Here is a 21,285-nt window from a genome sequence, read left to right as displayed (position 1 = left end):
ATCGAATGCGGTGATCCAAAAATTTAATGCGATCGAAATGTTTCTCTATACGAAACAGAACTCGATGACGAATGCGGTGATTTGGCCCCTGTTTCGGAATTACCACATTCCTCATCAGCATTCTCTACTTGCAGCAAAACTATCAACCAATTATCAGAATAAATTCGGGTAATTCACTCAACCCAAAGTGAACTACACTTGAACCTTCTGAAAAAAGGTTTGATAGTCGGCTACTGCCTAAACAAATTTGCAAGCATATCTTTTTTCCTTTGCCAAACTCAAATCATCGATTTGAATGTAGTTGGCTGGGTTTGTTTTTGAGCGTGCTTCCTCTATCTTCATTTGTCTTGTTTTGTTATTGTTGTTTTTTCTTCTTTAATCATTGTTGTTGTTTTAGATTTCAGCTTAAAACCATGCATTGACTAAACTACAAGTGTAGCTTAATCAACAGAGGAAAAGTATGCATGTTTGACAAGCATACTTTTCCTCTGTTGGTTAAGCTACACTTGTAGTTTAGTCATTGCATGGTTTTAAGTTGAAATCAAAAACAACAACAATGATTAAAGAAAAAAAAACTACAATAACAAAACAAAAAAAAAAAATTTTTGACATTTTTTATTGAAATAAAATTTTGACAACATTTTCTGTAGAAATAAATTTTGAGAAAATTTTCTATAGAAATAAAATGTTGACAAAATTTTCTATAGAAATAAAATTATGACAACATTTTCTATAGAAATAAATTTTGAGAAAATTTTCTATAGAAATAAAATTTTGACAAAATTTTCTATAGAAATAAATTTGGAGAAAATTTTCTATATAAATAAAATGTTGACAAAATTTTTATAGAAATAATCACCCTTATTCCAAAAGTCGCCCTCGCCGTCGCTTTTCGTCAGTCGCCACTAATTGGTATTCCGTTCGTCGATATATTCTGCTATCGAAGAAAATCGGTATTCCTGGTGTCGCTTTTTGTCGCCAACATCGTCGCTTTTTGTCGCCTTTAAATTTACCAGCGACGAGTTTAGTGTTTAATTTTTGAAGAAGTTTTTTAGACTTTATTAATCGAACAATTGAAAAATAAATGTAAAAATGGAAATTGGTAAGAGGTAAGAGGTAAAGTGACTAATCTTCAACAATTACAAAAAAATGGCGAAAAAATCAATACATATAGCAGTTATGGTCATCACATTCAAATCATAGAAAAGAACCCTGTAAAATTAAAGTAAACGTGTTGATTTTCGATTCCATTTATTTTAGCACCAAAATTAGGTAACAATTGTGTCGAACTTTGAATGATCCTTGGACACATAATGTCAACGTCGTTCCAATTGTATATGCCGGATGTTGTTATTGTCCTAATGTAGATATCTAAATCATTTTCCGAGTCAAATTTATCATTTATTTTGATTTTCCAAGTCAACATTGGATTACACACAGCATTAAACGCAATAATTAAAATTCAGTTTTGCACATCAGCTGATTGTTTTCTTTCACGATGATCCTTGTGCCATTGATCTCAGCGTCGTCGCCATTTTTGTAGTTTTGGAAGCTTTAACTGTCCTCGAATATATATCCACATTTTTCCGGGTCAAATTAAATATTTTTTCTTGATTTTCCGACTTAGAATTTCGTCAGAATAAAAATATTTTAAACCGAAAAAATTAAAATTCTTTTTTTGCACATCAGCTGATTGTTTTCTAGTGATATCGGCCTTTTATTTCCGAGTATTGTAATTGGTACAAAAAGTAATCGTCGTCGTCGCCGTCGCCACTTCGCAGGAATACCAAATGAATGACGAGACGACTTAAAAGCGACAGACGACAAAAAGCGACGGCGAGAGCGAGGGCGACTTCAGGAATAAGGGCGAATATCTATTGACAAAATTTTCTATATAAATAAACTTTTGAGAAAATTTTCTATAGAAATAAAATTTTGACAAAATTTTCTATATAAATAAAATTTTGACAAAATTTTCTATAGAAATAAATTTTGAGAAAATTTTCTATAGAAATAAAATTTTGACAAATTTTTCTATAGAAATAAATTTGGAGAACATTTTCTATAGAAATAAAATGTTGACAAAATTTTCTATAGAAATAAACTTTTGAGAAAATTTTCTATAGAAATAAAATTTTGACAAAATTTTCTAAATAAATAAAATTTTGACAAAATTTTCTATAGAAATAAATTTTGAGAAAATTTTCTATAGAAATAAAATTTTGAGAACATTTTCTATAGAAATAAATTTTGAGAAAATTTTCTATAGAAATAAAATGTTGACAAAATTTTCTATAGAAATAATATCTATTTTCCATAGAAATAAACTTTTGACAAAATAAGATTTTTTGTTTGGTAAATTTTTCTTTAAATTTTGTTACATTATTTTGGATTCGAATGGCAACTGTGGCGGTGATGCGATTTAGCTCAAGTTTATAGTTTTGAAATGTGCTACTTCCCTCACCGAAAGAATTTTCTTTGGCCTTATGGTCAATAGTAGACTCCAGCCGACCTAATTTCTATCCGTATTATTGGGGCCATATATGTTATGTGTAAGGAAATTGAATGGAATTATATTCCTAATTTTATACTAGGTTAGCTCACTTAGACTATTCAGTCCATTGTGATACCACATTGGTGAACTTCTCTCTTATCACTGAGTGCTGCCCGATTCCATGTTAAGCTCAATGACAAGGGACCTTCTTTTTATAGCCGAGTCCGAACGGCGTTCCACATTGCAGTGGAACCACTTAGAGAAGCTTTGAAACCCTCAGAAATGTCACCAGCATTACTGAGGTGGGATAATCCACCGCTGAAAAACTTTTTGGTGTTCGGTAGAAGCAGGAATCGAACCCACGACCTTGTGTAAGCAAGGCGGTCATGCTAACCATTGCACCACGGTGGCTCCCATGATATTAATCTATGACCCTTGCCTAACCACAACTTTATGTCATTGTTATTTATTTTCTTTGGTAGAATTTTTTCTATGCAATCCATGATGAGGCATAGTCGAGATTTGGCCAGCTGTTCTTTCGGCTGTTCCCTTTTTTTTGTTATTTCTGTTTCCCTTCCCAGCTCTAACTCACCCCATAGCACTGCGATATTTCGATCCTTTAATAGCTTCAATTATGGCTGTACCATTGCGTGGCCTACCACCGCGGCGTAGAACTTTAATCAGGGCTTTTGCATACAAGTGAACGGCATCGTAGAGATATGCTGCCTCAGCACTTATCTGTAAAATAGGCAGACAAATAAGGATACAAGCATAAAACATCAAAATAATAAAAAACACTGAAATCGTTCAAAATGAAAGGAATGTCAATGTCATGATAGACAGGGAAGTGTAAATCTATGAAATGCCTTAAAATACACATGCACACAAACACGCATACTCTTAAAGGTCGATATCAATATCTACAGCATAAGCTAGAGACCGAATAAGGATGCCAGGATATCGACTACATGATATTACTTTATAAAGCTATTAAAATTAGGTTTATGGAGCGTTCTATTTAAATTAGAAACATCCATTCTTCAATTCTCAAACCATGCTTCCATGGTTAGTATTGTTTCAGTTTTTATGTTCTGCCAAAAAAAAAGATGCCCATGATAAAGATGACGATGACTGACTAAGGATGTAGTATGGCTTTTGTTGTTGGTTTTCTTTCATCCTTCTTCAGCTGCTGAATGCTGTTGTTAGTGGTGGTGTCATTGGTACTAACCTGTTTGGTGCCTCCAAATAAACCCAAGGGATTGGGAAAGTTGAATGGTGGCAGTTCCATGTATTTATTAACCTAATACATTGAAGGGAAAGAAAAAAGGAAGCTATCAGAAATTGCTTTTAAATAATGATTAATGGCTTTTATATTGGTATCGGCCCCCAAAACAAACACAGAATACCAGGGCGTTACATTAAACAACTACCACAAAAGAAGAAAAATATACCCTTTTCCAACCAAAAAAAAAATGTGTTAATCTATTATTAATTAGCCTAAATATTTCGAATGAAATCGCTTCAAAACATGGATGCATAAAGCGAGAAATGTGAGTGACATGAATAGTGACCATAAGTGACCCCAAAAATTAAAATTTGTTCATGACAAAGTTCGACCCAAATGAAACGAGAAGAAATGTTGACAAAATTTTCTATAGAAATAAAATTTTTACAAAATTTCTATAGAAATAAAATTTTGACAAAATTTTCTATAGAAGTAAAATTTTGAAAAAATTTTCTATACAAATAAAAAGATTGACAAAATTTTTAAGAAATAAAATTTTAAATAAAAAATATAAATAAAAAGTTTAACAAAATTTTCTCTATAAATAAAATTTTGACAAAATAAAATTGTGACAACATTTTCTATAGAAATAAAATGTTGACAAAATTTCCTATAGAATTAAAATTTTGACAAAATTTTCTATAGAAATAAAATTTTGACAAAATTTTCTATAGAAATAAAATTTTGACAAAATAAGATTTTTATTTGGGAAAATTTTCCCAAAATTTTGGTAGATTATTTTAGCTTGAGTACCAAGAGAATTGGAAGATTTGTATGAAATTTCCTTTGAGTGTCCGTTGTTCCAGATTTTCTGGAATTTTTTTTTCGAATGCTACAAAACCATTTCACTCACCCTATAGGAAGCTATCATAAAAGTTGTTATGTCCATTTATTTTGTAGAACATTTGTCAATCTCTTGGTGGTCCAAACGCACAATTAACCAAACCATGGCAAATATTTGCCAACCATTCCCGCGGCTTAAATAATACACTCACATGCAGGTTTTGACCATTAACTTGGTCAGATGCCATAATCTTAAGGCATCACAAGCCAAAAAAAAAACAAATCAAACACATTATGAAGGCCATTATTCCCTCATAGATTTCATGAAAAATTAATGCGAAATTATTTCAATCGAAAAATTGCCCATAATGAAAGCAAAAACTAACACCAACATCCCATCCCATTTCATCTCAATGCCTCTGGATTCTGTTTAACAAGCCATTAAAGCGTAACGGATCTGTTTTGTTTAGCTTTGATTACTTCGACAAGCAGTTTTCACACTTACCTCCTTTGCAAACTCGGGAAATTTTATGGATGCCGTTGGATATATGCCCAAATATGATTGGAAAGCCAATTGGGCCCGTGTATCGCTTTTCTCCAACAGCAAACCGCGTAAATATTTGTCCGGTTGTGAGGGATCATATTGCTCGATATCAACACCCACAACAAAGTAGTCACCCTCATCCAATAGGCCTTTGTTATAGAGGGCAACCATAAGGCCCACATGTTCATAATAATGACCCAATATCAGATAAACTAATCAAAGAAAAACACAGAAGAAAAGACATAAAAATGGAAGAGAACAAACAAAAAAACAGCAAGAAATACATTCAAAATTTTATTTTTGGACAAAGGAATGCTTGGAGCAATCTGACCAGTGGCAAGGGCAATGATCCTTAAATAAGTAATTAAGTGTAAATATCATAAAATGGACATGAAAAGCATTGACTGATAATAACTTCATTAAAACAACATCATCCCAGTCCCAGGCCAAGGTAAAATTGTCGCACAGTGTCACGAGCCAAGCAAAAAAGTCAACAAATTTACCAGAAACGTGCTAGGTATGTGCAGTTGTGTAGCAACTGAACCCATACTGAAAAAAGTATTTATGTGATATTAATTACCTAAACTAAATTTTAGGATACGCATTTTACAAAATGTTAAGGACAAATTCCTTTATAATAATGACATTTTAATTAAAATAAAGTTTAAAATCATTGCTTCAATTTTTTATTAAATTTAGAATACTAATTTTGGAAATCTGCGTCACTCCGTTAAAGTCGTATGTCTTTGAACTAAGGAAAGTTTTCCTTACAGTAAAGAAACCTATTTTTGATTTAAAGAAATCGTCCTTAAATTAACTGAAATACTGAATTTTTAGATTTAAGATAAAAATACTTTTAATATAGCCTAAGACTTATTTTAGGGATTTAGCATCTTTGGTTTAAAATTGTTTTGCAATTAAGAAAACATTTTTTACTTAAAGTATCCGTTATAATTTGGATTTTTAAATTGTCATATGTTTGTACATGAATAGCTTTATGAATATATCGCAAAACGATAATGGAAATTCAATAAATGAGATCTGTATCCTAATTTTATCCTAGATTTAAAGTCAGATAGGTCGCTAAATAATGTCGTTATTTTAAAGAAGCCTCAGCTTTGACTCGGAATCAATACCAAAATCTTTAAGAAAAGTTCAAAATCATAGAATTCAAGTAAACATTTTTTTTGAGTGTACTTAACAAATTTCGGACGACAACGTCCGTCGCATGTGTGTGGGCCATTGTGTTTGAGCCCCACCACTTCGTCATCCTTCTCGTCCATAACAACAAAATTATTCACATTTGCAACTTAGTACCTATAGTAATAGAAACATTTGGTGAATTTCTGACAAAGACATAAAGTTGTAGTCCATGTCTTATTGTAGGAAATTCCTTCATGTGTTGATGATGCATTCATCTCAATTGGTGTTTGTTGTGTATACTTCAAATGTGAAGAGGAAAACATACCCCCTAAGGAATCAAATGAGGAGGTCTGTACAACTCACCCCAACGAAAAAATGATACACTTTAAGGGTAGTTTCTTCATTGTCAACAAAAGAAAATCTCCTTGCAGATTTATGACATCGACCATCACCAAATGTCCTTTTTTACATTTGAACTTTCTTATAAGGGACCACTTTAAAGGCCAACATCAACCCCCCAATACACTAAGAAGGCTTAACGGCAGATGGCCTAATAATGATATGATCCTTGCCACTGAGGAAATAGGGCTCTTCTCTTTTCAAAAAACTAAAGACAAAAGGGAAACATGAACTTTTTCACTCGCTAAATCTGTTGGTAATGGGAAAAGGCTAATTGTAAATCAATTTCCACTAGGAGTACCTGAGACCTGAGTTCATACTTACTGCGAGTATTTTTAAAGGTCCTCTCCACTAAATCCACGAAAGGATTTGCCATAAACCCATGATGATAGATGGTATTCCAGGTCTTGATGTCACGTACAGTAATGGCAGCACTCTTTAAAATGCTCAATATGGTATCCGCCACAGGTTGGTATAAACTATCCGGATGGTCAAGATAGAGGAAAGTAACCTACAGATACAACAAATCACAAAAGGCCATAGAGGTAGATAAATAGAGGGGCATCAGAAAGCTTAAAGTTAATGTTAAACTGAATAAAGTGGTAAATTTGTTGTATAGTACATGAGGAGCACACAAACACACACCAGGATTAATCCTACTGCCCCTACTCCAAATGCACATCAATAACAGTAAATGTTCTTGGATGATTTTTTCCTTCATCGTGTAACGTTTGGCGACTATAAATGGTGAGTGTTAAGTGCCAGTGGCAACAAAACAAATAAAGTCACGTAGTGGCTATATTTGCCGGAATTGTTTCGATTGCCCTATGGCTGACTGGTGGAACGATTAAGGGCTAATGGCAATAAGCAATGGCATTTAATTCATTTTCATTTTACCTGTGTCCAGTTGAAAGCCATCAGCAGAGATACTACAGACTTGGAAATCTGTGTATCCGGTGGTCGCGTGCGAGCAAATGTGGGAAAATCCTGTTTGTTAGAGGTGTCACGATGGGTGCAATACTGAAAATATTTAATTGGAAGGAAACCAAAGAAAAAATATCATTGTGAATCAAAACAATATTTGGTATACACTGAAAGAATATAAATCTATATATATATAAAATTCAATCTATGTTTGTTTATTTGTTTGTTTGTTTGTTTGATTGTTTGTTTGAATGTACCGAGTTGGCTCCGAAACGGCTGATCCGATTTACTTGAAACTTTCAGAGATCGTAGGGGGCGTTCATGTGGTGAAAATAGGGTACCTCATTTTTTGACAGCTGGTCGCGGAGGGGGACCTCCCCTTTGGCGGACTTTTTGAAAATTGGACCAAAGTTGACCGATTTGCTTGAAATTTTCATTGAAGGTTGGGATTGGCATCTAGACAAAGATCCGCTAATTTTTATTTCGATATTTGGTGGCGGAGGGGGACCACCCCTTTGTTCGACTTTTTTTAAAGTACAGTGAAAAAACTAAAATTCTCCAAATTATCTGAGATTTACAGAGAACATGCGGTGAGGTTATGGAATTAATATGGGGTACCTGATGATTTCATATGTGGTCGGGGGAGGTCCCCCCCCCTTTCCCTACTTTTTGAAACTTGGAACAAAATTATGCGATTTGCTTGAAATTTTCATAGTATGTTGGGGTTGGCATCTAGACAAAAATCTGCTACATTATTTTTCGATATTTGGTCGGGGAGGGGCGCCATTTATATCAGGTTCCTGATTTTTTAATAAAAATAAAAGGGCATAGGGAGACATCCGCTTCTCTTAAGTACATACAGAGAAACAATTAAACTTTACCGAGTTACTTGAAATTTACAGAGGACTGGGGAGAGGTTACGATATTAATAGTTGATACCTGATTTTGTGATATTTGGACGGAGGAGAGGCCGCCCCTTTAGACTTATAATTTGCTTGACATTTTCTGGGACGTTTACAAAAGATACGCTACATCACTTTTCGATATTTGGTCGGGGAGGAGGTCCTCCTCTAAAACTGAAAAAAAATCTTTAAAAAATTTTAAAATCTTAAAAAATCTTAAAAATCTTAAAATTTTGAAATTTACAAAGGCAGTGGGGGAAGGTTATGAACGAAGAGGCAAACTTCCTTGCCGCACACTTGAAGGAAAGTTTCAAGAATTTTCAGGGAAGTTTAGGGGTGCTATTCACTACGGTGTTTGTCGATATTGTATCGGGGAAAGTGACGTCCCTTTAAAATAATAGAGCAAAATTTAAACATCTCCGATCTACTTAAAATTTACAGGGAACGTGGGAGGAGGTGAATAAATTTATACATGATTTTTAAATTAGTATATGATTTTCCGATATCTGGTTGGGGAAGGGGAAAATTGAAATAAACTTTGTCGATTTACTTCGATAGAATTTATAGGGACCATTGAGTAGTTGTGAAATTAATATAGGGTACGTGATAGTCCGATATCAGGTCGGAGTGGAGCGAAGGTGGGTTCCCTTTTGTCCGTTTTTTTTCTTAAATTGAAAGTAGAGGGTTGTCCGTAAATGGGTACTCGGTACATAAATTTGGAGGAAAGGGTACACCCTCTCCCCGATATTTTTTAAGACGAACCGTTTTACATATTCATATCCGCCGTATTTGTACCTATAAACGAAAAAGCAAGTAGTCCGATTTGTTTGAAAGAATTTAAATCTTTTCGAATTTGTTTTCAGCACGAAGGATATGATTGACTAAGTTAACGCAAAATGTTTCTACAAATATGATTCGGAAGGAGCAGCGAAGCGGGCCGGGTTACGCTATACATATATATAAAGTATAAGATCTAAATCAAATTTATTTTAGTCCAAATTAAACAAGGGAAGTCAAACCTCAGGTGGTTCTGTTCGGGGAAAATCCCCCCAAAGTGGGGACATTTTTTCGTGAATGGGGAATAAAAATTTGAGTTGGGGACTTGAGGATTTGGCGGGGAATCTCCATAAATTTGGGGATTTCTTTAAATCGGTTCAATATAATAAATAAGCTTACATATGAAGCATTTGGACTAGAAATGGATGCATGATTTTATTTTGGGGGCACAAGCGCTAATTGATAATTTTACTCAACTTGGATGAGACATTTTTCTACAATTTTGGAATCATTTCTTGAACACTCGGGCCTACATTTTGTCCTCTCATCAGTGTTCATCACTGATTTGGAAAAAAAATACAGATGATGATTTCATAAAGATAGATAAATATGATGGTGAATTTTATTATTGAGTATTTAGAAGAAAATTTTCATTTATAAATACATGGTTACCGAGCTCCCATATTCATTTCTCGAACATCTGGAAGACTATCACCGGTATTGTCTTTCGAAATCTAGATCTTATGACAATAAATTTTAAATTTTTGCTGATTTGTTACCGCAGAGCCTACTTCTTTGTTTTTGTCATAAAAACTTGTCAACAATGTATTGGGAACTTTTTTGAGGAATATTCATTTAAATTGGGGCTGTTTTAAGATGAAATCGTCCTAATTTTGGGACAGGAGCCAGCAAACTACTGGCAACACTGATCACTGTAACATTTCATTATTAACTTTCAACGGGAATTGGGATCAATTTCAATGAAGTTCAAATTCGTTAATATTACGAATAAAATTTCAATAATGCAATCATAACAATTGGTAAAAAATTATATTATACATCGAAAATGTTTAATTGGCTTTATTGTAGTAATAATATTACTAATCTATCATTACCATTATAGTCTGTAATAAACAATAAAACCACAACAAACTATCATAAATGTCAACTTACATAAGATATCATTGGCAAATTAAAAGCGGCCGCCATACGACCCTCATGGACACAAGTCTCTTGGGGTCCAATGTAGCCAACTATATGTTTGGTCCATAAAGCTGCCGTTTGGCGAATACTATTAACCTCATCGCCATATGTCTCGGCCACAATAAAATCCAATGAATGACCTAAGGTATTAAGTTCTCCCTCATTAACTTCTTTTACAGCCAAACTTATGGCTCCCGAAATGGTTATTCCTGCAAGCAGAATAAATTACAAATTCTTAGTATAAGTTGACATAGGTAAATGGCATGCTTACCTGGCCTCTGATAATCCAAATTACCCGGTGTTCGCTGAGAACCCGTTAAGTAGCCCAAAGTAAATGTTTCAGCCTCCACCAATTGATGTAGGCAGGCAACAGAGTAGAATATTAAAATTGCAACAATGGCAAAAATTCTATTAGCAGCATATGGTATTGTCGATGACAAAGATGGAAGTGACAACGATGGCAACGACGAGGAGGACGACGGATATAATGACGCTAAAGAGCGTAAAAATGTCTTCATTACGTGTAGCAGAAATTGGACTAGAATGTCTGCTCCAACGATGTATATGCAGGAGGAGGAGGGCTGGGGATGTCCAAATATTTGCGAATACAGTGGACAAAGAATAAAATATCCTCTAATAAGACCACTAGCAAACCATGAGTACTTCTTGAATTAGGTTTTGTTTTTCAATTAACTCCCGTCCGGAGGGAACTACCCAATGGGAAGTTCCAATTAAGGAGTAATGTAGTGTTGTTTGTGTTGGAGATTTGCAGTATCCTTTTGATTCTCTTAAAATATCCACCAGACAATGGCGATGGTAATGGTGAACCTCACTGACATCTATCCATCTTTGAGATATTGTAGCTGTATCTTCTAGCGTTCCATAAAATCTGTATCACCAGTGTCTTTGTTTCCTTGCATTTTTTTGCGCTTCATAGTTCGTATAGAAATTTATTTTTGAAAATACTTTCTTACTGTTAAATTTCTTCAGAGCATACAATTTTGCTTCTAAAGAGTGTGCTTTCCACCCCCTCTTAGGGAGTGGCTGGTAGTTACTTTATCCTTTATTCTTACTATAAATCTTCTAATGTTTGCTCTCGTGTCCTCTAGTTTCTTGTAAAATACTTTTGTGGTTCATTAGTTTTAAAATAGCATTTAATTTTATATGTTTTGTATTCTGTCTGCTCTTGGATACTTTCAAATGTCCCCAAAGATTTATGGTTAGCTTAAGGTTGTTCGCTTGTTACAGTTGTTTCCTTGCTTGACTTGACTTGCATCCAATGTCTTCAGATTTATTTCCTCTTCTGCAAAAAGTCAAAAAGAAATGGAGAAAAGCCTTATTAATATGTATGTCATATGCACTTTCAAAGATCTTTTACACTAAAAAAAAAACAATATAAGCATTGGTTTAAAGCTATAAATAATATTTAAATATTTTTTCCATTACAGCCATATACAACCGGAAGTCAAATATACAAAAGTGCACTCCACCCTGTGTTTAGGAAACACTAGAATTAAATTAAATACTGAATGCAACATTTGTATGGCATATCCTGAAAATCTTGCCAGTGTTGCCAGGTTGATGTTTATTGTGATTAATTTGTTCACTGAAATCACAATAAAGCAATGAAGTATCACAAATGGTGACACTAGCAAATACTTGTTACTATTTGAACCAATTTTCCAGGAAAAATGTATAATTTCACACAGAAAAAAAGTGTCTTGTAAATTTAAGGACCATTTTGACTTCCACATAGTTCAACAAATTTACTGTAATATAGTTCATTTTTCGTAACCACAACGAAAATTAACTTAGCTAAAGCAAAACTTATAAAAATTCAGTAAATGTTTTTTAGTTCACTAACTACGAAATGGGAAGGATTTTTCCTTAAATAAATTTCCAACACAGTAGTTAATGCATCGTTGATTCTATTATAAAAATACATGGGCAATATAAAAATCTTACTACGAAATGTGGACAATTTACTAAGACAAAATTTTGTATGGAAAAAAATTTTTGTAGTAAAAATTAACTTAACGACATTACCGATTCGTACGATGACTACCTACAGATTATTTCCCTTTTTATTATATGTTGGAGTGTTTTTACTCACATTGAAAATTTTAGTTAAAATAGAATAAAAATTAGTTAATATAATCCTTGACAGGTGTATATAATTTTTATAGATTCCTCATAGATTTGGTATATATTTTACCTTAACTTATATATAGAATTCCTACTAATCAATAAACGTGCTACTGGAAAATGTGAGTGCATCATGCGAGGGAGTTTTTAGAGACATTTTGTGTATATCTCGTATGATTGTTTGTGTTTGTTATTGCGTCATTTATGCTGTTGTTGGTTGTTTTGATTCTAGAGACAATGGAATGTTCCTTGTGTGTTGTTGGTATCTTTTGTGGTGAGAGTTGTTTTTTTGCAATAGCAAGATCAGAAAGGGAACGTGTGTGTGAGGAGTTGTTTTTCTTTACGGCAGGTATGTATCCCTTATGACTATTTGTGTCTTTCAGTTTTATTGTTGCATTCAGTTATGTTGATGCATTTATGAAGAGCACACGTGGATTTAATTTTGCAAAATTGTACGTGCGGTATTGGTGTTTATTAATGAAAATACATTTATTTCGAAACATTTTAGAAACTGAGAAGTGAATGATAAAAGTATATTTCTGTATATTTCTGTTAATATGTTAGTTTAAAATTAGTGCTGATTTTAAATTGATTTACATTAAAATATACAACATGAGTGGTAATAGGATGATTTATATTTATTCTACATCTGGATCACAGGTTGAGAAGCAACCATTTTTTTGAATCTATATTTTTTATGTTACAGCAATTCCTACAGGTGAGTACTAAGTTCGAGTTTAGCCGCTAAAATTAAAAATAAATCACTAAGCAAAGTGTTAAATTGCACTAAAGCGTTTGTTTCGATAGTGCAATTGGTGGGGGTTGAAGAGCCTCGAACACAGCAATGCTGACTCGTGCTTCTGGTTGAAGCTCTCGTGGGGCTAAGAACTCCAAGTGTCTTTCAAAATGGAGCGCGAAGCCTAGTGCCTTACGAAATAAAAAAGACACCACCTTATTGTTGAGTTAAATTTATTGAAGAGTCAACTTGACCCGTTTACTTCAACTGCTCAAACTTAACTAACCATTTCACTGACAAAATTCAATATTTAAATCCGTTAGAAATGAAACGGTTACTATATAATGGAAGGATGAAAATGAATGCAAAGATAAATAATTACAAAATCATACTTCATGTAAAATGTACAAATTAATAAGATGAAATTGGTGTAAAACAAAATAATAACATAACTTAAGAGAAGAAATTAAGAGATTTGGATCGAATCTGTGTTTGCTCTTCGTGAGCACCAATCATAAACGTCATTAGGGAAGTTCACCAATAGTAGCTTGTTGAACTCGCTTCAACATACTCCCGCCTCAGCCTAGATGATGAATCGCTGCATTGTTGTTGTAGAAATTCATTGAAATGTTCTTGAGTTATTGCTGGATTGTTTAACCCTCTCTCTGGATTGATGTTGAGTTACTCTCACTGGAACTTGTCATCGTGTACTGAAAATAAAGAAAAGATAGATGCAAGTACAAGAGATTAAATGATGGATGGCGAATGATTTAATTGAAGCGCTGGTTGCTACCCGTAGTTGCGAACTGTTGTTGGTCTGCCCTTTGTATTTGAATTTGTAGTCTTTTATAAACTTTAGCTTGGGTATATCATAAGTGTCAACTATAAACTTTGTGGCCAATGCTCCCTCGAGGAGTAATGCGTATTCGTTCTGGATCATGAACATTTGGATTTTATTTCGGCAAATTATTTTTATTTGATGCTATATTTTTTCGTTATGATTTACTTTGAGAAATTTCGTAGTAAATATAGAAATGCCATGTTGTTTCTCAAATACCTTAGACTTGTTCTGTTTATTTATTTTGTTTGTGTCCTTTTCAAACTTCTGCAGAAATATCGGATAATCTTGCCCATACTGGATGGACCTTATGGTCCCTTGTGAATAATTTCGGTCTTCGTTGGATGCCAATGAGTCTTGCGAAATGATTTCTATGTGTTCTGTTTCTCCTATTTTTGATGAAATCTGTGATGTACCAAGTGGGCTGCAAAGAATTGTGTTACTGACATGGGTAGGCTTCATACCGCGAAGATTGTATTCAGCTATTTCAATATGCTCGTACGTTTTGCGAGTAGTCGTCGTTTTTATTGTAAATAGTTTTCGATCGAAATATTTGTCATTTAAAGTAGAGGATGGATACTGTAAAATAGGCGAAATGAGTGTTGTTTTATCCAAATTGCAGTTAACAGCTCGCAGCTTGGAAATTAAATCAGATTTGCAAATTTGATAAACGTTACATGCCTTTTCAAAATTTTCAGAATCGTGTCCGCAAAAGTTAATCTCGGACTCGTTATTAACCATGTAATCCTCGTAGCTTTTTAGTAGTTGGTTCCACCATCGCTCAAGCTCCAAATTCCACGCTACGAGTTTTGTCACAGTAACACAATCCACAAGAAGATAATTGATTTGAGTGCAAAATGCAAGAATTTGTTTATAATCGAATACAAATTTTCTCTTTGGCGACGACATTTTCTTGCAAATTCGATAACTTTTATTTAATATTTATATAAAGTGAAGTTACACAATATTTTTAGTTTGTTCCGATTTATTGGTTACCGCGAGGATAATGTAAAGTGTACTGCCTGCATATTTTTCTTTGCACTCTTCAATTATCCGACGTATTCTATGTTTCGCAAAATCTTTATTCGTTCAAACATAATATTTTGCTTTTATACTTCAATATATTAAAATATTTTCATTTCATATTTTTATGATTTGATTTTATGATTTTTACTTCAGCTCACATTTTTACATTCTGTTGTGGCTAACAATTTGCGCTGTTGCCATTTTCCACAAAGTCAGAGACGGATTTTGTAATCATTGGGTATAGTGAATAGTTTTACTATGTTAAATGCAACTATTTGTAAAACCATCGGTATGGCAATCATACAACTTTACAGTGTTCTTTTTCGATTAACGTTCTTACTACTCTCTTATGTTTGTTATTCGTGTACTTATACTCACAATGAGACTTTAACCGTTATTTCTCTCTCAATTTTTGTGTTTGTAAGTTTTTAGTGATCATATCGTGGTGAGTTCCAATGAATATCAGTTCTTGTCTTTACTTTTACAATGGTAAAGTTATGTTACGCTATTATTGTTTTTGCTTTTGTTTTATTATTTGCATTGTAATTGAGGATCGATGCTGCCAACATTGATCTTTTTTTTTGTTTTACATGGGGATTTTTTTGGAGTCCAAGAGTATTGATATTCTCTTCAAGAGAAATATTATTCTTGAGTATAGAATTTTCTACAATATGTATTGTAAGAATAATGACTGCATGAAATTTCGTAGCTTTTATTTCATGACTTTATGCTTACATTTGCGTAGGGGTCGTTCAATGTCTTTTTTTTTTAATATAGTTATATATTTTACCTCCCGCCTCAACAAAGTTCCATTAAGCAAAAAATATTGATAAGAGCATAAGATTTGTTGTTTTAAAAAAAATTTTGGAAACAGAAATTTTATTCTAATTTTAAAGAAATAACTGGTTTGTTACCACGAGGATATTACATGTACACTGATTTTCATTTAATTTTTGTTAACATTTCTAACCACTCGCACATACATCAAATAATACACTTGTACATACCCAATCTATTCCTTACATATGTGCTGAGTTGCTTTTCCAATTTGTTGGAGCCGTCCTCCTTTGTGGCAGCCTTGTTGTTCACTTATTTTCAACGTATCGTTTCCGTGTCCACAAAATTATGGCTTCTCCAAAAATTGATGGCTGCCGCAATTTTCACCCGAGCTTCCTCTAGCTGTGAAAACCCGCTGGGATATATGTGACCTTGTGTCGTTACGTCGTAAATAGACAGTACCGCCGTTGCGGATGATGAGCGACCGTTGCCGCTGGTTCTTTCTACCTTCTCCTAACACCAAATTAGGAGGTTCGAATGGACCATGTTAAATTGCACTAAAGCGTTTGTTTCGATAGTGCAATTGGTGGGGGTTGAAGAGCCTCGAACACAGCAATGCTGACTCGTGCTTCTGGTTGAAGCTCTCGTGGGGCTAAGAACTCCAAGTGTCTTTCAAAATGGAGCGCGAAGCCTAGTGCCTTACGAAATAAAAAAGACACCACCTTATTGTTGAGTTAAATTTATTGAAGAGTCAACTTGACCCGTTTACTTCAACTGCTCAAACTTAACTAACCATTTCACTGACAAAATTCAATATTTAAATCCGTTAGAAATGAAACGGTTACTATATAATGGAAGGATGAAAATGAATGCAAAGATAAATAATTACAAAATCATACTTCATGTAAAATGTACAAATTAATAAGATGAAATTGGTGTAAAACAAAATAATAACATAACTTAAGAGAAGAAATTAAGAGATTTGGATCGAATCTGTGTTTGCTCTTCGTGAGCACCAATCATAAACGTCATTAGGGAAGTTCACCAATAGTAGCTTGTTGAACTCGCTTCAACACAAAGTATAAAATTATACGTCTTCGATACAAATTTAAATATAACTTGATGGAGAATAGCCCAAATCAAGTTTTTTATAAAGATTATTTTTTATAATGGATTATTAAAGAAAACTTATCATGAAAATTGCAATTTTAGCCGCTAAACTCGAACTTAATATCCACCTTAAATACTAAATGCTATACTGACAAGTGGAAATTATGTCTAATTTTATAATATTTTTTATTTCAATTATATTCTGAGAATAATTTCAATAACGTCCCATTTGTCCATGGATATGATTCCAATAATGTACCTACTGGATGGATTTTTCAATGTGGTAAGTTTTTCTGTAAACGGTATTTTGTCCGTTTTTAACAAAAAACCAAAATTTCAATTTATTAAAAATTATTTTTTTCACTTGCAGGTAGACAGGTCTCGTAATGGTAATTTTTTGAATATTCTTACTGTTTAATACTAATTAAGCTGATATCCTTATTGGCTCTAGGAAATACTCTTGAAAACCGTAAGTTAAAGATCAATATGAACGATAGAATTAATTAATTAATAATATTTTTCTTATATTTTGTATAACTTCAGATGCCTCTAAGCCAAATCCGCCCAACAAAAGTTAGCCAAAATCGATGAAATTGGACAATTCAATTGAATATAGCAACTTATGCCACATATATCTTTCATATAGATAGAAAACATGGACATTTAAATTAATTAATTTAGTCCTAATAACATAGAATATTACTCTTTTGAAGAAACAATTACTAACTACCGACAAGTAATTGCATCCAACGTACGAATAAAAATATTTCCTTTATTGTATATCATAAGCCATAGTTTTGTGTAATATAATAATAATTTTTTGAAATAAAATACTGGTGGTTATAGAAAATTTACTTGTTTTGTACGAAAAATTTCTTAGTTGTATACAGGCTTGTTGTACCTTTGATTCCTCAATTTCTCTACTTTTTTGAAAATTATACCGACAAACAGTTTATTTCAAACCAATTTCTTAATACAGGTTTCCCAAAAAATTGTTAATTTTTCCGGATAGCAGGAATATTTTGAATGAGTTTAACTATATTCTTCCCACAGCATAGTAATAATGAACTAAAATACGATGTAATACATGAACTAATTTATAAGAGAATCATGAACTTATCTAGATGAAAAAAATCTTTGGCGCCAAATCATGGTCATTCTTACTATGGGTTAGTTCATTTTTCATAAAAAATAGTAAACTTTTTGAACAACTGCTGCTAGTGTTGCAAATTTTCTAACTACTCAACCAAATGTATTTTCAAATCTCTATATAAAATCCCAAGACATAGTAACTTGAATAAATTTTCTGTCTTTCTAAACGTTGCTGCTTGCTTTCCTCTTTTTTCGCTATCCTAAATACCAAAACCTCTTCTAAATCTACTCGACACAGAAATCCATTTTGTATAAGGATTAAGGATGCTTGTGGCAAGTTATCTGAAAATCATATGCAGTCTATGCCAGACATCATTAGAAAAACAAATGCAATCACATTTATCTATAGTTAGGTTGATATTACGAGTATTCTTTAAATGACATGTGAATATGTTAATAAACAAAGTTGTACCAAACTGAATCATACGTATAGACCGTATAAGATTGAAAATTTTGTTCATGTAGATTATGCATCAGATTATGATCCATACGCAAAGAAAAACGGATAGGTAAAAAGACAATGAAAATTGTCGATGTGAGTGAAGGGAAATTGTAATTTCAACTAGACCGAGGTGTTTCAGAGAGCTCACCTTCTTCATTTATGAAAAAAAAAATCATTGTAATTACAAAATATTTTCTTGGGCTCGAATTTAGAAGCAGATTTGACAAATTGAGGGCCCAATTTTTCACTCCTATCTTGGAGTTTGTGAAGATTTTTGAACTACTGAATTTCATTATTTAAAGTAACTTGCTGGCATTGTTAGTCATCACATTAAAATAAATTTAGACCACTTCAATTATTAACCGTTTTATAGGTTAAGTTCTTCGCAGCCCAGATTAGCAAAGACCTCGGTTTAAGTTTATTCAAGCAAAAGAGTTAACAACTACTGCATTTGACAAAAGCATATTTATTTAATTCAGAAGCACAAACTTGGCTCTCTACAAACGCACACACATAAAACCACAAACAAGCAATTACAGTTACAATCTATGGTGCGAACCTGAACAGTGTATACACATGTCCTTAAAGTCAAGAACATGCTACATACATTAGCATCCTGCTGTTGAGGTAGCACAATACGAACAACAAACCACCCACACAAGTATGTACTAAGAAACGAACATGGTTCAGTAACAAGCAAAAACTACATGATTGTTGAAGTATGCCCAGTAAAGAGTAGTATAACACTAGCATGTAGTGCAGATTAAATCACATTTTCGGACATACTCTCAAGCACACTCAACCCTTACATACCACACACATTCAAATAATATGCTCTTCAAGTGAACATAAATACCGACTTGAAAAATAACTTAAATGCAAAACCACCCCCACACTAGAGAATCGTGGAAAAACACAAGACATCATGCCCCCATCCCCACCAACATTTCAACAACACAAAGCTTTAGTGAATCTCGGCTACAATTCGACACTCACGAATAGCAACAACAAAAACTAAAGCAAAAAATTAAATATCAACAACAACTACTACTCATTCTGTTAACCATCTATATACTCTATACGCACACATGCTGCTGCTGACTCTGAAAGACAGGTGTTGGTTTTATCGCCACCGCACGAGCCTTTTTTTATCGGTTGCTTATAACGGGAGTTATTGTTAGGGACAAATTAAACATTTCAACAGCGTAATGAAAGCAAAAAAGATTTATGGTCAATTTAAACAATAGACGTCAAGAATTTCAATATGACTAACATATTTTCATGTTCGTAACGAATATATCGTAGATATTTGACCAGAGAGCCATAGTGCAGCAAATAGTTTAGAGATACGAGAGTATAATGCAAAGGCGGCACACAAAAAAAACTCTCACGAGTAAAATTTTAAATATAATATGCTATATGGTGCTTATTAATAGTACTAAACAAATATATAATATATTCGCAATATCTGTAAAAACAAATTTCTCGCAGAGTTTCATAAATATAATGAAAATATTCGTAATTCATACAAAACGTTACGATAACATAATTCTTATGTCATTACTTCAAATTTATAATTTTTTAGATTTTTTAAGTTTTGTTTAAATGTTTAAAAGTCATAGTAATATTACAATAAAAAGGAGGTCTCTTGTCATTGAGCTAAACATAGAATCGGGCAGCATTAATTGATAAGAGAAATTCACGTCTTGTGTATCACAGTGGACAGTTACAATTTCACAACTCTTTCCATCTAGCCTCAATATTGATTGAAAAACGCCGAGACATACTTAATGTTACATATGATTTTCAAATTGAATAAATGTTGGAACAAAAATAAAATCACTTCACCATTGCTATGTCAGATTCTACATCACTTGTTCCAATCATAATCTCGGTTGCCACAGTTGGTAGAATTCTACCAAAAATGGTAGGTATTTTACTGTATAAAACATTGGTAGCATTCCTGATGTTTTGGAAGAATTTTGCAAAATATTCCTGTCCAACTAAGAGGTACTTCACAAATTTTCTATAAAAATAAAATTTTGATAATATTTTCTATACAAATAAATTTTTAACAAAAATTTCTATAGAAATAAAATTTTGACAAATGTTCTATAGAAATAGAATTTTAACAAAATTTTCTATAGAAACAAAATTTAGACAAATTTTTCCATAGAAATAAAATTTTGAGAAAATTTTCTATTGAAACAAAATTTTGATAAAATTTTCTATAGAAATAAAATTTTGACAAAATTGTGCATAGAAATAAAATTTTGACAAAATTTTCTATAGAAATAAAATTTTGACAACATTTTCTATAGATACAATTTTTTTGTAGTTTTTGGTAAAATTGTCTCTAAAGTAGATTATTTTTGGGTTGAGTGGCAACCGTGATCGTTATACATCACTGACAAGCAATAAAGTGTTTATTACAAAAAGGAGTAGTTTTTTTTCATTCAGCTCAAACCAAAACTTTTTAGTTTTTGATAACGACAACATTCTTGCAGCAACATAATATCTCCCATGGGAATAACATCAAAATGTATCAATGACACGGATACAAGCACACGGGCGATGCAAACATAAAATATAAAGGGTGATTCTT

General features: G+C 32.9%; 1 protein-coding gene and 1 long non-coding RNA gene across 2 annotated transcripts in view; one reads left to right on the top strand and one right to left on the bottom strand.

Annotated features, from left to right (window-relative positions):
- LOC142232927 (guanylate cyclase 32E) overlaps positions 1 to 21,285 on the bottom strand; it is a 66,893-nt gene that overhangs the window by 11,211 nt on the left and 34,397 nt on the right. Inside the window, exons 2-8 of the mRNA XM_075303646.1 lie at positions 10,726 to 11,757; positions 10,425 to 10,663; positions 7,546 to 7,668; positions 6,973 to 7,159; positions 5,068 to 5,318; positions 3,723 to 3,794; positions 3,087 to 3,232 (exon numbers count right to left, since the gene is read on the bottom strand). Of these exons, the coding sequence (XP_075159761.1) occupies positions 3,087 to 3,232; positions 3,723 to 3,794; positions 5,068 to 5,318; positions 6,973 to 7,159; positions 7,546 to 7,668; positions 10,425 to 10,663; positions 10,726 to 10,972 (1,265 nt within the window). The 5' untranslated portion in view covers positions 10,973 to 11,757. The remainder of the gene's footprint in view (positions 1 to 3,086; positions 3,233 to 3,722; positions 3,795 to 5,067; positions 5,319 to 6,972; positions 7,160 to 7,545; positions 7,669 to 10,424; positions 10,664 to 10,725; positions 11,758 to 21,285) is intronic.
- LOC142232930 (uncharacterized) lies at positions 17,203 to 17,737 on the top strand. Its single transcript, XR_012721254.1, has 3 exons — positions 17,203 to 17,369; positions 17,457 to 17,555; positions 17,630 to 17,737. It is a non-coding gene; the product is annotated as an uncharacterized LOC142232930 (long non-coding RNA).

The sequence above is a fragment of the Haematobia irritans genome, chromosome 4 (assembly GCF_050003625.1).
Source record: "Haematobia irritans isolate KBUSLIRL chromosome 4, ASM5000362v1, whole genome shotgun sequence".
NCBI lineage: Eukaryota > Metazoa > Arthropoda > Insecta > Diptera > Muscidae > Haematobia > Haematobia irritans.
The sequence above is the reverse complement of the archived record's forward strand: the minus strand, read 5'-3'. Positions and strand labels throughout refer to the sequence as shown.